We start from the raw sequence: 16864 nt of genomic DNA on the forward strand, positions 1-16864 counted from the left end.
CTGACGGTGGAGTCAGAGAGGAGGGTGCTGTATAAACTGTGTGTCATCTTGGACAATGTCTCACACTCAATCCAGGATGTGCTTTCAAAACAAGAGAATCATCCCCCATGATGCACCACTGAACGCCACAGGAGGTCATCAGATTTTAGAACTCCTCCGTTTGAGAGTCACACACTGAGTCTCAACATTCCCTGGGCCATTGACCTGGAAACGGTGCAATCTGTCCACAAACATGTCAACAGGTTTGTTCATCTTGAGCCTAATAAATACATTAAATGTTAATTGGAGCAGCTTCTGTTGTGCAAACTTAGTCTTCCTCTGTTTTAAGAGCAACTGGAAAGTCCGGTTTTTGCTTCCTCCTCAGCTGTCTCCATGGTAACCATGAGCTTCAAGTCTCTCTTTGATGCCTTGTTTTTGAATCCAGGTAACATGTTAAACATATAATTTGACTGTATTCAAATTTGCTCTAAGTTGGTAAAAATCCTGCACTGCTATCAAGCCCGGTCAATGTCTGTGATTGGTCAAATGCTGTAAACTCCGCCCATTTATATGAACGCTGTCATGGAAACCCTGTGTTTATTGATTTCTCTGTTTTCCATTTTTATACCATGTCGTGTTTCAAATTCTAAAGATTATTTGTCTGAGTAAATGAAACAAACAGTGTCCTCGCTCGAGGCCAACTATCATTACTGTTTGTTTATGAGACACAACTCCACCTGACGCCAACATTTCCTTCTTCCCGCCCCGTCACAGACCTGCAGGTATATGAGGAAGGGTGTGAACTAGATACTGTGATTACTGTAAATAAAAAACCTCATTCACTGCAGCAAGTCAGCAAGAGCAGATAGTTGTCGTCCATCAGAGCTCTGACTGTGTTTCTATCCAGAGAAAGAGGAACTGTTTGACCATCACTGAGAGGAGAAATGGCTCAACGAGAAAACCAACTGGACCGAGAGACAATCAGTTGTTCCATCTGTCAGGATCTCCTGAAGGATCCGGGGACTCTTTCCTGTGGACACAGCTACTGCATGAACTGTATTAAAGGCCACTGGGATACACAGGATTATAAGGCAGTCTATACCTGTCCTCAGTGCAGACAGGACTTCATACCGAGGCCTGTCCTGAAGAAAAACACCATGTTGGCAGATTTAGTGGAGAAGCTGAAGAAGACTGGACTCCAAGATGCTCCTGCAGATCACTGCTATGCTGGATCTGAAGACGTGGCCTGTGATGTCTGCACCGGGAGGAAACTGAAAGCCTGTAAGTCCTGTCTGCAGTGTCTGGCCTCTTACTGTGAGATTCACCTCCAGCCTCATTTTAAAATACCTTCATTTAAGAAACACAAGCTGGTGGAGCCGTCCAAGAAGCTCCAGGAGAACGTGTGCTCTCGTCATGATGAGGTGATGAAGATGTTCTGTCGTACTGATCAGCAGTCTATCTGTCTCATCTGTTTAAATGACGAACACAAAGGTCACGACACAGTCTCAGCTGCAGCAGAAAGGAGCGAGAAGCAGAGAGAGCTGGAGGTGAGTCGACTAAACACCCAGCAGAGAATCCAGGACGGAGAGAAAGATGTGAAGCTGCTCCAACAGGAGGTGGAGGCTATCAATGGCTCTGCTGATAAAACAGTGGGGAACAGTGAGATGATGTTCACTAAGCTGATCCGTCTCATGGAGAAAAGACGCTCTGATGTGACGCAGCAGGTCAGATCCCAGCAGCAAACTGAAGTGAGTCGAGTCAGAGAGCGTCAGAAGAAGCTGAAGCAGGAGATCACTGAGCTGAAGAGGAAAGATGCTGAGATGGAGAAGCTGTCACACACACAGGACCACATCCAGTTTCTACAGGACTACCCCTCAGTGTCAGCACTCAGTGAATCTACACACTCATCCAGCATCCAGATCCGTCCTCTGAGGTACTTTGAGGACGTGACAGCAGCTGTGTCAGAAGTCAGAGATAAACTACAGGACGTCCTGACAGACAAATGGACAAACGTCTCACAGACACTGACTGAAGTGGATGTTTTACTGTCAGGACCAAAACCAGAACCAGAACCAGAGCCCAAGACCAGAGCTGAGTTCTTAAAATATTCATGTGACATCACACTGGATCCAAACACAGCATACACAATGCTGCTATTATCTGATGAGAACAGAAAAGTAACATTAACAGATCAGACCCAGTCTTATTCTAGACACCCAGACAGATTCACTGCTTGGGGTCAGGTCCTGAGTAAAGAGAGTCTGACTGGACGTTGTTACTGGGAGGTGGAGTGGAGAGGAGAGGGAGTTGATGTAGCAGTCGCATACAAGAATATCAGCAGTGAACAGAATACAAGTGAGTGTCGATTTGGATTTAATGACAAATCTTGGACGTTATTTTGTTCCAACAACAGTTATAACTTTTCTTACAACAAAGTCTGGACTCCTGTCTCAGGTCCTCAGTCCTCCAGAGTAGGAGTGTACCTGGATCACAGAGCAGGTATTCTGTCCTTCTACAACATCTCTGAAACCATGACTCTCCTCCACAGAGTCCAGACCACATTCACTCAGCCTCTACATGCTGGACTCAGGGTTTATGGTTTTGATGGAGCCTCTGCTGAGTTGTGTAAACTGAAATAGACAGAAGTCATTAAGGAGACAGATGTTTCACTTTCTGTGTTTGAAATCTTCAACTTGATTTTTATCCATGCTCGTTGCTGAGATCTGATGTTCGTCACCTGTCAATCAAACTTTATGGGCGGTACTTTGACCTCTTCTCGTCTGTTCTGTAAATGTTTGAGCGTCTTTAAGTGACGCTCCTTCCTGTGTCTGTTTAGCCGTGGACTCTTTCACTGCTCACCGTGACTTTTGTTCACCTGAACTGACATTTCTCTGTGTGAAAATGATGATTTGTGTTCATACATTTATATGCTGTTGTTTCTGTTCTGATTCAGAGTCTGAAGAGAGAGAGAGAGAGAGAGAGAGAGAGAGAGAGAGAGAGACAGAGAGAGAGAGAGAGAGAGAGAGAGAGAGAGAGAGAGAGAGACAGAGAGACAGAGAGAGAGTGAGAGCAGCAAACTTTTCTTTCATGCTGATTTTCTCTTCTCACCACTTTGTACATTTGTAGATAGATAGATAGATAGATAGATAGATACTTTATTGATCCCGAGGGAAATTCAAGGCATCCAGTAGCAGTATACAGACAGGCAGGACACAAGACATTAGTTACAATACACACCCGCTGTCCCCCCTCCCCTCTGTATACAATAATCCCCCAAACAGATTTAGCAGCCCCTATGTGACTAAGAATAAACATAATTATATGTTAAACCTGTGCAGTTAGCATTAGCAGTTAGACTTAAAACTAATATAGCATAAAATTTGTATAAAATCAATCAAATCCCACTTAAAGAAAGGAGTTAGTCAGAATAAATGTTGGTGTTCATATTCAAAGTGATGTAAAAATGTCCTCTGAGGTGTTTTCAAAATGTAATCGTCCTGATGAAATCAATAAGGAGATAAATCCTGGTTTAGATTCTGATCAAACAAAGTGATTGTGTGGATGAAGTGAATGTGTTCATGAAATGATTGAAGGAGAGACATTGAACACACTTTACTGATTTGATGTGTGAACAAGCTGAAGTTTGACATCCTGAATAAACACACATGAACTCAACCTTTTCTTCTTTGTCTTCATTACAAACTATGGAAGAATATTTCCTGACAGTTAAAAACATACCAACCCATATTAAGTCAATATTATGAGATAAAAAGTTGAAACATTTAAAGGGGAGGGCATTCAAGGGGGAGCTGGGGGAGCCACTTCAGCACATCTTCAACATGAGCCTGCAGCTCGGGAAGGTTCCTGTGCTCTGGAAGACCTTGTGCCTCACCCCGGTCCCCAAGAAGAAAAACCCCAGTGATCTAATCCGCTGATTAGATCGATGAAGCATAACGGTTGTGATGTCATAATAAACCGACCGCGGTGTAGTTAGCTTGTAGCATAATGTTAGCTTTTTACTTCTCTCGGCTGCATTAACTCATCAAACTTCATATAAATATAAAATCTGGAGGCCTACTCCGGTGCCACAGCGCTGTGTGTGTGTGTGTGTGTGTGTGTGTGTGTGTGAGAGAGGGTGAGAGAGAGAGAGAGAGAGAGAGAGAGAGAGAGAGAGAGCCCGATCAAACAGCCTGTGCAAATACAGCATTAAAGGGATACTTCACTCATTTGCATGAAGCTTTGTATCATTAGAAAAAGACGTCATATTGCATCACATGAAGAAAACTTTCAAGCAAAGAAAAACATATTTTTCTCGTCTCAGGGCAAAATGAGGGCTGGATTCACGACCATTCAACACTACTAGCATGTTTCTAATGATACAAAGCTTCATGCAATGGGTGAAGTATCCCTTTAATATCTTTATTTATTTTTTATTCCGGATGCAGCCCGGTGCTCACGTTGTTGAAACAGAAAATCAAGTCTATGGTGCAGGATGCTCCTGATATGAGTTCACAGCGCACATCCACTGAACATATTCCACACAAACATACACAACAGCGCTCACACTCCACAGTTTAGTATGTGTGCCTTTGTACATATATTTGTCATATTTGGGGATTCTGTGTTTTTTTCCCCATGTGTTTGTGTTCACTTCAATCAGCTCATTATTTAAGCCGGCTCCCTCCATGCTGCCGGCGCCAGATTATTGTTCTTCCCTCAGTGGTTTGCACTCTCCGTGTCTTTACCAGTTGTCTAGTGGCTCTGTGTTTGCTCGTGTTTTTCCCTGTCGTGTATTTTGACCTCTCGTGTTTTTCTCCCTGTCGCTAGTTTCCCAGTCCTGCCCGTCCTGCAACCTCGTGTTTTCCTCGTCGTCTCGTTTGTCTTCATCTGGCTCAACTACACGCGTGCTGTTGGATCACCTTCGAGTCACATTATATTTCATGTTTCACATTTAGAGTCACCGTATATTCTTGTTACACATTAGAGTCACATTATATTACTTGTACACATTATCATCACCTTAGATTCATGCTACACATTAGTGTCACTTATAGTGACCTGGCCCACATAGGGTCTTGGTATCCATTTAATGTGGTAAAAAAGGATCCCTGTGGAATGATAATAGCAAAACTGCTAAGCTAAACCAAGCTAAATCATAATAAGGCAAGTCTGATCTAAAATTCAAAATCAGATCTGATCAGATCTTGCAGTATATCCTGAAAGCTAGGCATTCACACTTCAAGTCCTCTACATATTGGGGGAAGTCACACCTCTCAGACATCTGGTTATGCAACAATTTTGAGGTTATATTCTCAACTGGACAAATAGCTATCTTGTTGTGCTAAACAAAAAAAAATAGCACACACAAAATCTACCAAAGGAAAGACAATTTTATTCACTTTTGGATTACTGTGTATAAACAGTGCAACAAAGCTGTTTTTTAAGAGCCTCACACGGGGCACCATAATGTTGGTCTGGAAGGACTCCCATGGGGCACCAATTATGTCGGGGTTTTGAAGGAGCTATTACGCGGACAACATTTATGTTGGGTTTTAGAGGGTAACATTTTGCTATCAAATTACCACAAACGGTTATCTATGATTATTAAACAATATTATTAAATTGAATTTAATAAACCTAGGAGGCACCACTCTTCAAAGAACAACCGAATATCACAATTTCAGTCTCAAATGAATTAATGCAATTCTAACGTTATCAATAATCAATAACCTGTTTTAATAAATTGAAGATGAAATCTGAACACAAAGCCCCCAAACCCAAGGGCATGGAGCTGGACTCTGACAGCGGAGTCATTGAGGAGGGTGCTGAATAAGCTGAATTGCATATCAGACAATATCTCACACTCACTCCAGGACATGCTGGCAAAACACAGGAGACTCATCCCTCCCATGATGCACCACTGAACGCTACAAGTCATTCCTGCCTGTGGTCATCAGATTTTAGAACTCCTCCGTTTGAGAGTCACACACTGAGTCTCAACATTCCCTGGGCTATTGACCTGGAAACGGTGCAATCTGTCCACAAACATGTTTTATATATTGAGCCTAATAAATACATTAAATGTTAATTGGAGCAGCTTCTGTTGTGCGGACTTAGTCTTCCTCTGTTTGTAAGAGCAACTGGAAAGTCCGGTTTTTGCTTCCTCCTCAGCTGTCTCCATGGTAACCTTGAGCTTCCAGTCTCTCTTTGATGTCTTGTTTTTGAATTCAGGTAACATGTTAAACATATCATTTGACTATATTCAAATTTGCTCTAAGTTGGTACAAATGCTGCACTGCTATCAAGCCCGGTCAATGTCTGTGATTGGTCAAATGCTGTAAACTCCGCCCATTTATATGAACGCTGTCATGGAAACCCTGTGTTTATTGATTTTTCTGTTTTCCATTTTTATACCATGTCGTGTTTCAAATTCTAAAGATTATTTGTCTGAATAAATGAAACAAACAGTGTCCTCGCTCGAGGCCAACTATCATTACTGTTTGTTTATGAGACACAACTCCACCTGACGCCAACATTTCCCTCTTCCCGCCCCGTCACAGACCTGCAGGTATATGAGGAAGGGTGTGAACTAGATACTGTGGATTACTGTAAATAAAAAACCTCATTCACTGCAGCAAGTCAGCAAGAGCAGATAGTTGTCGTCCATCAGAGCTCTGACTGTGTTTCTATCCAGAGAAAGAGGAACTGTTTGACCATCACTGAGAGGAGAAATGGCTCAACGAGGAAACCAACTGAACTGCTCTTGTCATGGTGAGGAGATGACGATGTTCTGTCGTACTGATCAGCAGTCTATCTGTCTCATCTGTTTAATGGACGAACACAAAGGTCACAACACAGTCTCAGCTGCAGCAGAAAGGATCGAGAAGCAGAGAGAGCTGGAGGTGAGTCGACTAAACACCCAGCAGAGAATCCAGGACAGAGAGAAAGATGTGAAGCTGCTCCAACAGGAGGTGAAGGCTATCAATGGCTCTGCTGATAAAACAGTGGGGAACAGTGAGAAGATGTTCACTGAGCTGATCCGTCTCATGGAGAAAAGACTCTCTGATGTGACGCAGCAGGTCAGATCCCAGCAGCGAACAGAAGTGAGTCGAGTCAGAGAGCATCAGGAGAAGCTGGAGCAGGAGATCACTGAGCTGAAGAGGAAAGACGCTGAGATGGAGAAGCTGTCACACACACAGGACCACATCCAGTTTCTACAGGACTACCCCTCAGTGTCAGCACTCAGTGAATCTACACACTCATCCAGCATCCAGATCCGTCCTCTGAGGTACTTTGAGGACGTGACAGCAGCTGTGTCAGAAGTCAGAGATAAACTACAGGACGTCCTGACAGACAAATGGACAAACGTCTCACAGACACTGACTGAAGTGGATGTTTTACTGTCAGATCCAGAATATCACATGACCAGAGCTGAGTTCTTAAAATATTCATGTGACATCACACTGGATCCAAACACAGCACACACACATCTGTTATTATCTGATGGGAACAGAAAAGCAACATTTACAGGTCAGACCCAGTCTTATTCTAGTCACCCAGACAGATTCACTGGTTGTTGGCAGGTCCTGAGTAAAGAGAGTCTGACTGGACGTTGTTACTGGGAGGTGGAGTGGAAAGGAATAGGAGCTTATGTAGCAGTCACATACAAGAATATCAACAGAGCAGGGGATGAGTGTTTATTTGTATTTAATGACAAGTCTTGGACGTTAAATTGTTCCAACAACAGTTATGACTTTTATTACAACAAAGTCAGAACTCGTGTCTCAGGTCCTCAGTCCTCCAGAGTAGGAGTGTACCTGGATCACAGAGCAGGTATTCTGTCCTTCTACAGCATCTCTAAAACCATGACTCTCCTCCACAGAGTCCAGACCACATTCACTCAGCCTCTACATGCTGGACTCTTGGTTTATTGTTTTGATGGATCCTCTGCTGAGTTGTGTAAACTGAAATAGACAGAAGTCTTTAAGGAGACAGATGTTTAACTTTCTGTGTTTGAAATCTTCAACTTGATTTTTATCCATGCTCGTTGCTGAGATCTGATGGTCGTCACCTGTCAATCAAACTTTATGGGCGGTACTTTGACCTCTTCTCGTCTGTTCTTTAAATGTTTGAGCGTCTTTAAGTGACGCTCCTTCCTGTGTCTGTTTAGCCGTGGACTCTTTCACTGCTCACCGTGACTTTTGTTCACCTGAACTGACATTTCTCTGTGTGAAAATGATGACTTGTGTTCATACATTTATATGCTGTTGTTTCTGTTCTGTTTCAGAGTCTGAAGAGAGAGAGAGAGAGAGAGACAGACAGACAGAGAGAGAGAGAGAGAGAGAGACAGACAGACAGAGAGAGAGAGAGAGAGAGAGAGAGAGAGAGAGAGCAGCAAACTTTTCTTTCATGCTGATTTTCTCTTCTCAGCACTTTGTACATTTGTATAAAATCTATCAAATCCCACTTAAAGAAAGGAGTTAGTCAGAATAAATGTTGGTGTTCATATTCAAAGTGATGTAAAAATGTCCTCTGAGGTGTTTTCAAAATGTAATCGTCCTGATGAAATCAATAAGGAGATAAATCCTGGTTTAGATTCTGATCAAACAAAGTGATTGTGTGGATGAAGTGAATGTGTTCATGAAATGATTGAAGGAGAGACATTGAACACACTTTACTGATTTGATGTGTGAACAAGCTGAAGTTTGACATCCTGAATAAACACACATGAACTCAACCTTTTCTTCGTTGTCTTCATTACAAACTATAGAAGAATATTTCCTGACAGTTAAAAACATACCAACCCATATTAAGTCAATATTATGAGATAAAAAGTTTAATCATGTAAAGGGGACATATTATGTAAAATCCACTCTGGCAGTGTTTTAGAACATTTATTTGTGTAACCTCAGTGTCTACAGACCCACAAACTTTGAAACATATCATCCATTTCTTTGTTTGTGGTCTGTACAAGTCTGACATCACTTCTGCTTTCCTTATGAGAGATGATGAAGAAGTGTTTTATAAACATCATATAAGGGGGTCACACACTGCACAACTGACGACATGAACTTCTGTATGTATGTTGTGGTTCCTACGAAAACTGTGCGCTGCTTCCCGAACAACAAGCCCTGGATCACCAGCGATGTCAAGGAGATCCTTAACAGGAAGAAAAGGGCATTCAAGGAGGGAGACCAGGCAGAGCTGAAGCGTGTGCAGGGGGAACTCAAGGTCAGACTCCGAGAGGCAAAGGAGGAGTACAGAAGGAAGGTAGAACAGAAGCTGCGGCAGAACAACATGAGGGAGGTCTGGGAAGGCATGAAAACCATCACAGGCTGCAAGAAGAAAAACAACAACGCAGAAGACGGGGACCCTGAGAGAGCAAACCAGCTCAACTTGTTTTTTAACAGGTTTGACAGCCCCGTCGCTGCAGCCAGTGCCTGTCCCCCCAGCACCCCTCTACACACCCCCTCCCCCCAACACCTCCACCAGGACAAACACAATCTCCAGAGACAATCCATCCCCCCTCCCCCCCACCATCACCAGAGACCAGGTGAGCAAGGAGCTGAAGAGACTCCGTCCCAGGAAGGCAGCAGGCCCAGACAAGGTGTGTCCCAGGATGCTAAAGGCCTGCTCTGCTGAGCTGGGGGAGCCACTTCAGCACGTCTTCAACATGAGCCTGCTGCTCGGGAAGGTTCCTGTGCTCTGGAAGACCTTGTGCCTCACCCCGGTCCCCAAGAAGAAAAACCCCAGTGAGCCAGGCGACTTCAGACCAATCGCTCTGACATCCCACGTTATGAAGACCTTCGAACGGCTGCTGCTCCAACACCTCAGACCCCAGGTACAACACGCACAGGATCCCCTGCAGTTTGCATACCAGGCAAAGGTGGGCGTGGACGATGCCATCCTCTATCTTCTACACAGGGCTTACTCTCATCTGGACAAAGGGAGCAGCGTGATGAGAATCATGTTCTTTGATTTCTCAAGCGCCTTTCACCATCCATCCCCTCCTACTGAGAGACAAGCTGACCGAGATGAGGGTGGACTAGCACCTGGTGAGGTGGATCACTGACTACCTCACAGAGAGACCACAGTACGTCAGACTGAAGGACTGCACATCTGACACTGTGGTCAGCAGCACCGGAGCACCACAGGGGACTGTGCTCTCCCCCGCCCTGTTCACCCTATATACTTCTGACTTCCAGTATAACTCTGAGCTCTGCCACATGCAGAAATACTCGGACGACACTGCGATAGTTGCTTGTGTCAGGGATGGACAGGAGGAGGAGTACAGGAGCCTGATCGAGGACTGTGTGATGTGGTGCAGTGCCAACCATCTGCAGCTAAACACCTCCAAGACCAAGGAGATGGTGGTGGATTTCCGAAAGAACAAACCACATCTAGAACCTGTTTCCATCGGGGGGGTCGACGTGGAGGTGGTCAGGACCTACGGGTACCTGGGGCTGCAACTGGATGACAAGCTGGACTGGTCGCCTAACATGGACACTACCTGCAGGAAGGGACAGAGTCGTCTGTACTTCCTGAGAAGGCTGGGGTCCTTCAACATCTGCAAAAAGCTGCTGCAGATGTTCTACCAGTCTGTGGTGTCCAGTGTCCTCTTCTACGCCGTGGTGTGCTGGGGAGGAAGCTGCAAGAAGAGGGACGCAGCATGCCTGGACAGACTGGTGAGGAGGGCCGGCTCTGTGGTGGGCACAGAGCTGGACTCACTGGTGACAGTGGTAGAGAGGAGGTCTCTGGACAAAATGCTTTCCATCATGGAAAACACACACCACCCTCTGCACAGCACCTTCACCGGTTAGAGGAGCATGTTCAGCGAAAGACTGCTGTCACAGTCGTGCTCCACGGACAGGCTCAAGAACTCTTTTGTCCCCCTGGCCATCAGATTGTACAACACTTCACTGTCACGGCAGGGAAGAAGCACACGGTGAACCCTGGACTCTTTTTTCACTTTTTTGTGCCGCTGACCTCAGAGTCAGCCTCCAGTTGGACACTGTAATGCATATTGATAGTCACCTTACTGAGCACAGGTCACTTTAAAGATAATCACCCTAATCATGTCTGGTTTCATCCTACTGTTGTGTTGTGCTACATCTGTAATGGTTGACATGATCACCCTAATTAGGTCAAGTTTCACTCTATTGTCTTCAACACTTAATGCTAACCTGCTCCTCAATAGTTGGGTACTTAACGATAATCACCCTAACCACTCCTGGTTTCACCTTATCGTCTAGGACACGTTATGCTAATCACTGCTCCTTTAAGTTGGTGAGCCAATTTACATTCCTGCATTGACTGTTTAATGACTGTACTCACACCTCTGGCACTACCTCAAACACCTCTGTACAGGCACATGTAACTAGTTTCTAGAAGGTCAGCACTTTGTTTCTAAGGCTCTTTAACTGTTTACAGGTCTCTTTTAACCAACACATGTTTTTCTCTCCTCACAGGTTATGTACATTATGCTATATAAGTTTGAAGTCTAATGCTAATGCTAACTACACAGGTTTAACATATAATTATGTTTACTCTTAGTCACATAGGGGCTGCTAAATCTTGTTTGGGGGATTATTGTATACGGGGGGGGGGACAGCAGGTGTGTATTGTAACTAATGTCTTGTGTCCTGCCTGTCTGTATACTGCTACTGGATGCCTTGAATTTCCCTCGGGATCAATAAAATATCTATCTATCTATCTATCTAGTTCTTCCTGCTATCTTGTAGTTCTTCCTGCTATCTTGTAGTTCTCTGTGATCCTGTGGATCCCCTGAATTTCCCTCGGGATCAATAAAGTATCTATCTATCTATCGATCTATCTATGTAATTGCTCATGGCTCCGCTGTGCTCACACTTAAGAAACGGTCCCAGATCTTCAGGGTGAACAACATCCGATAGAGCAAAACCAAATACATCCTGTGAAAACCACAAGTTATGTTCACACTCCATTGTCTTTATTAGTCTTAGATGCAATCATGATGGAATAAATGATGCAACCCATCAAGATACCTACCTACCTAATTGTATACAAAAAGCAACAGGTCCATGTAAAGAGAATTTCATTGCTATCAGGTTGTCTGACAGATGTGTAGATTGTGGTTGTTGTGGTGGTCTGACAGATGTGTTGATTGTGGTTGATGTGGTGGTCTGACAGATGTGTAGATTGTGGTTGTTGTGGTGGTCTGACAGATGTGTAGATTGTGGTTGATGTGGTGGTCTGACAGATGTGTAGATTGTGGTTGATGTGGTGGTCTGACAGATGTGTAGATTGTGGTTGATGTGGTGGTCTGACAGATGTGTAGATTGTGGTTGTTGTGGTGGTCTGACAGATGTGTAGATTGTGGTTGATGTGGTGGTCTGACAGATGTGTAGATTGTGGTTGTTGTGGTGGTCTGACAGATGTGTAGATTGTAGTTGATGTGGTGGTCTGACAGATGTCAGAACACATCAGTCAAACATTCCCGCACAAAGCTGGGCTGCAGACAGCAGGCAGGACATCAAGGCCGAGTCCCTCGTGATGCTTCTTTAACCTCAGAATACCTGAGCAGCTTTGTGAAAAGTTTGAGCTGTCCAAGGCCTCCAGAGGGTTTCAAGATAAAAGTCTTTTCTTTAAATATTATCATGTAACCCACAGTTGGAGGCATTTATGAACAGCATGAAAATCCAAATCTTTCATGAAGAGTCAGAGGTTCAAACCTGGAGACAATGAAACACTGGAAGTGTGAGGGGAGCAATGTTCACCTGTGTTCACAACCAGGTAGGGTGAACTCCTCTCACTTGCATGCTGTAACAAAGTGCCTGAAACCTGTAGAAACCTCTCACTCTCTTCTTCCAGCACTGGAGAGCAGCTGTCCCCTGGCAGCCCTGCAGCGTTCTGCCCCCCTGAAGGAGAGCTGTCCAATCAGAAGAAAGGAGGCACGTGGAGGCGGGCCTTAAAGAGACAGCAACTGGAAGAAACTGTTTGCAGGCAGAGGCTGATATGAGGGTTTTTACTGACAACAGTATCAGATAGCATTTTTATATATATATTTAAAAATATATTAAATAAATTATATATATATATATATATAGATATATATATATAGATAGATAGATAGATAGATAGATAGATAGATAGATAGATAGATAGATACTTTATTGATCCCGAAGGATCAGTTATATATATACTGTATATATGCTGCAAATCATGTAAAAATGACTTTACAATAGTTGGCTGTAAAAAAGAAATACAATATAATCCTGTATGTCTGCAGTTAACAGTAAAGAGCTGGCAGGTAGACAATGTAATGTCATAGTATGAATAGTGTGAAGAACTTTACAGTAGTGGGCTGTAAATCAGAATTACAGATGCCAGCTATATTCTGTAATTATAAATGATTTAAAAGTCTAATAAAGTTAAAATAAATACAGCACTATTCACTTTAGGATGTTACTAAAACTTCTCACAGTTTACAATAAAAAGACACTTTAGAAAATGTGATTGATTTTATGACTGAGCAAACAAAACAAACAAACTGTCTTTAAAAATATGCATTACAACATTTAGGTAAGAAAATGTGTAGTAGGTCCGTTGCCAACGCGAGCTAAGCTTCATTAGACCTATAAAAAAGTCCTGTCTCCAGCATGGAGACATGTTGACTACAGGAGACGTCTTCAGGACGATCTGTCTAAACTTTAAGGACTTTAGACGAGCTCAGAAACAAGAAAGCCTCCGATTCAAACAAGAGTTCATCCCCAACAATCTGACATGAGAAGTGTTTTTAAAAGAGAAATGTAAACAAGTCTCTCTCTCTCTCACACACTCACTCACACACACACACACACACACACACACACACACACACACACAAACACCGCTCCTCTTCCTGTAATGAGTCGTTGTTTGATCAGCCCTCCCTCTTCTTCCTGCTCTCACACACAGCCTGCTGCACTCTGTCCTCATATCTCCTGGTTCCCTCCCCTTCAGATCTACAGTTTATAGTTGGGTATAACCAACAAGAGCTGCACAGTCACATGCACAGACATGCTTTGTAGATCAGAGGTGAAACTTGTTTCAGTTATGAGGAAGTGAATCTCGCACAGTCGTTGTTACAGAGAGCAGAAATGGCGCAGAAAGGAGTTCAGCTGGACCGGGAATCCATCTCTTGTCCCATCTGTCTGGATCTCCTGAAGGATCCGAGGACTCTTACCTGTGGACACAGCTACTGCATGAACTGCATTAAAGGCCACTGGGATGCACAGGATTATAAGGCAGTCTATACCTGTCCTCAGTGCAGAGAGGACTTCATACCGAGGCCTGTCCTGAAGAAAAACACCATGTTGGCAGATTTAGTGGAGAAGCTGAAGAAGACTGGACTCCAAGCTGCTCCTGCTGATCACTGCTATGCTGGATCTGAAGACGTGGCCTGTGATGTCTGCACCGGGAGGAAACTGAAAGCCTGTAAGTCCTGTCTGCAGTGTCTGGCCTCTTACTGTCAGAATCACCTCCAGCCTCATTATGAAGCAGCTGTCTTTAAGAAACACAAGCTGGTGGAGCCGTCCAAGAAGCTCCAGGAGAACGTGTGCTCTCGTCATGATGAGGTGATGAAGATGTTCTGTCGTACTGATCAGCAGTCTATCTGTTATCTCTGCTCTGTGGACCAACACAAAGGTCACGACACAGTCTCAGCTGCAGCAGAAAGGAGCGAGAAGCAGAGAGAGCTCGAGGTGAGTCGACTAAACACCCAGCAGAGAATCCAGGACGGAGAGAAAGATGTGAAGCTGCTCCAACAGGAGGTGGAGGCTATCAATGGCTCTGCTGATAAAACAGTGAGGAACAGTGAGAAGATGTTCACTGAGCTGATCCGTCTCATGGAGAAAAGACGCTCTGATGTGAAGCAGCAGGTCAGATCCCAGCAGCAAACTGAAGTGAGTCGAGTCAGAGAGCGTCAGGAGAAGCTGGAGCAGGAGATCACTGAGCTGAAGAGGAAAGACGCTGAGATGGAGGAGCTGTCACACACACAGGACCACATCCAGTTTCTACAGGACTACCCCTCAGTGTCAGCACTCAGTGAATCTACACACTCATCCAGCATCAAGATCCGTCCTCTGAGGTACTTTGAGGACGTGACAGCAGCTGTGTCAGAAGTCAGAGATAAACTACAGGACGTCCTGACAGAGAAATGGACAAACGTCTCACAGACACTGACTGAAGTGGATGTTTTACTGTCAGCACCAGAACCAGAACCAGAGCCCAAGACCAGAGCTGAGTTCTTACAATATTCATGTGACATCACACTGGATCCAAACACAGCACACACAATGCTGCTATTATCTGATGGGAACAGAAAAGTAACATATACGAGACAGACCCAGTCTTATTCTAGACACCCAGACAGATTCACTGCTTGGTCTCAGGTCCTGAGTAAAGAGAGTCTGACTGGACGTTGTTACTGGGAGGTGAAGTGGAGAGGATTAGGAGTTGATGTAGCAGTCGCATACAAGATAATCAGCAGAGAAAAGAATACAAGTGTGTGTAGATTTGGATATAATGACAAATCTTGGATGTTACGTTGTTCCAACAACAGTTATAACTTTTATCACAACAGTGTCCAGACTCCTCTCTCAGGTCCTCAGTCCTCCAGAGTGGGAGTGTACCTGGATCACAGAGCAGGTATTCTGTCCTTCTACAGCATCTCTAAAACCATGACTCTCCTCCACAGAGTCCAGACCACATTCACTCAGCCTCTACATACTGGACTCAGGGTTTATGGTTTTGATGGAGACTCCATTGAGTTGTGTAAACTGAAATAGACAGAAGTCTTTAAGGAGACAGATGTTTAACTTTCTGTGTTTGAAATCTTCAACTTGATTTTTATCCATGCTTGTTGCTGAGATCTGATGGTCGTCACCTGTCAATCAAACTTTATGGGCGGTACTTTGACCTCTTCTCGTCTGTTCTGTAAATGTTTGAGCGTCTTTAAGTGACGCTCCTTCCTGTGTCTGTTTAGCCGTGGACTCTTTCACTGCTCACCGTGACTTTTGTTCACCTGAACTGACATTTCTCTGTGTGAAAATGATGATTTGTGTTCATACATTTATATGCTGTTGTTTCTGTTCTGATTCAGAGTCTGAAGAGAGAGAGAGAGAGAGAGAGAGAGAGAGAGAGAGAGAGCAGCAAACTTTTCTTTCACGCTGATTTTCTCTTCTCACCACTTTGTACATTTGTATAAAATCTATCAAATCCCACTTAAAGAAAGGAGTTAGTCAGAATAAATGTTGGTGTTCATATTCAAAGTGATGTAAAAATGTCCTCTGAGGTGTTTTCAAAATGTAATCGTCCTGATGAAATCAATAAGGAGATAAATCCTGGTTTAGATTCTGATCAAACAAAGTGATTGTGTGGATGAAGTGAATGTGTTCATGAAATGATTGAAGGAGAGACATTGAACACACTTTACTGATTTGATGTGTGAACAACCTGAAGTTTGACATCCTGAATAAACTCACATGAACTCAACCTTTTCTTCTTTGTCTTCATTACAAACTACAGAAGAATATTTCCTGACAGTTAAAAACATACAAACCCATATTAAGTCAATATTATGAGATAAGAAGTTTAAACATGTAAAGGGGACATATTATGTAAAATCCACTCTGACAGTGTTTTGAACATTTAGTTGTGTAACCTCAGTGTCTACAGACCCACAACATGTGAAATGAATCCACTCCTTTGTTTATGGTCTGCATGAGTCTGACATCACAGAGTTTATTAATGTGCTCTCCTTGTGAGAAATTATGAAGACCGGTTTTATTATGATCATATAAATCTGTTATAATAAAAAGATAAACTGAAGACTCAGCATTGCAAAAATGAACAAAAACAAAAACAG

General features: G+C 43.6%; 2 protein-coding genes across 2 annotated transcripts; both read left to right on the plus strand.

Moving 5' to 3' along the window:
* The first annotated feature begins 835 nt into the window (after positions 1–835).
* On the plus strand, positions 836–8179 carry LOC306835609 (E3 ubiquitin/ISG15 ligase TRIM25-like). Its single transcript, XM_079362260.1, has 2 exons — positions 836–2609; positions 6810–8179. The coding sequence occupies exons 1-2, from the start codon at positions 924–926 to the stop codon at positions 7950–7952; spliced, it is 2829 nt and encodes a 942-aa protein (XP_079218386.1). The 5' UTR covers positions 836–923; the 3' UTR covers positions 7953–8179.
* A 5896-nt stretch (positions 8180–14075) lies between these two features.
* Positions 14076–16491, plus strand: LOC306824871 (tripartite motif-containing protein 16-like). Its single transcript, XM_079345263.1, has one exon. The coding sequence runs from the start codon at positions 14097–14099 to the stop codon at positions 15783–15785; it is 1689 nt and encodes a 562-aa protein (XP_079201389.1). The 5' UTR covers positions 14076–14096; the 3' UTR covers positions 15786–16491.
* The last annotated feature ends 373 nt before the right edge of the window (positions 16492–16864 follow it).

The sequence above is a fragment of the Symphodus melops genome, assembly GCF_947650265.1.
Source record: "Symphodus melops genome assembly, chromosome: 1".
NCBI classification, from domain to species: Eukaryota; Metazoa; Chordata; class Actinopteri; order Labriformes; family Labridae; genus Symphodus; species Symphodus melops.

Coding starts and splice junctions, on each gene's coding strand:
- LOC306835609 (XM_079362260.1), top strand. CDS start 924: ATGGCTCAACGAGAAAACCAACTGGACCGAGAGACAATCAGTTGTTCC. Junction 2,610..6,809: donor CCTCTGCTGAGTTGTGTAAA/CTGAAATAGACA, acceptor CTCATCTGTTTA/ATGGACGAACACAAAGGTCA.
- LOC306824871 (XM_079345263.1), top strand. CDS start 14,097: ATGGCGCAGAAAGGAGTTCAGCTGGACCGGGAATCCATCTCTTGTCCC.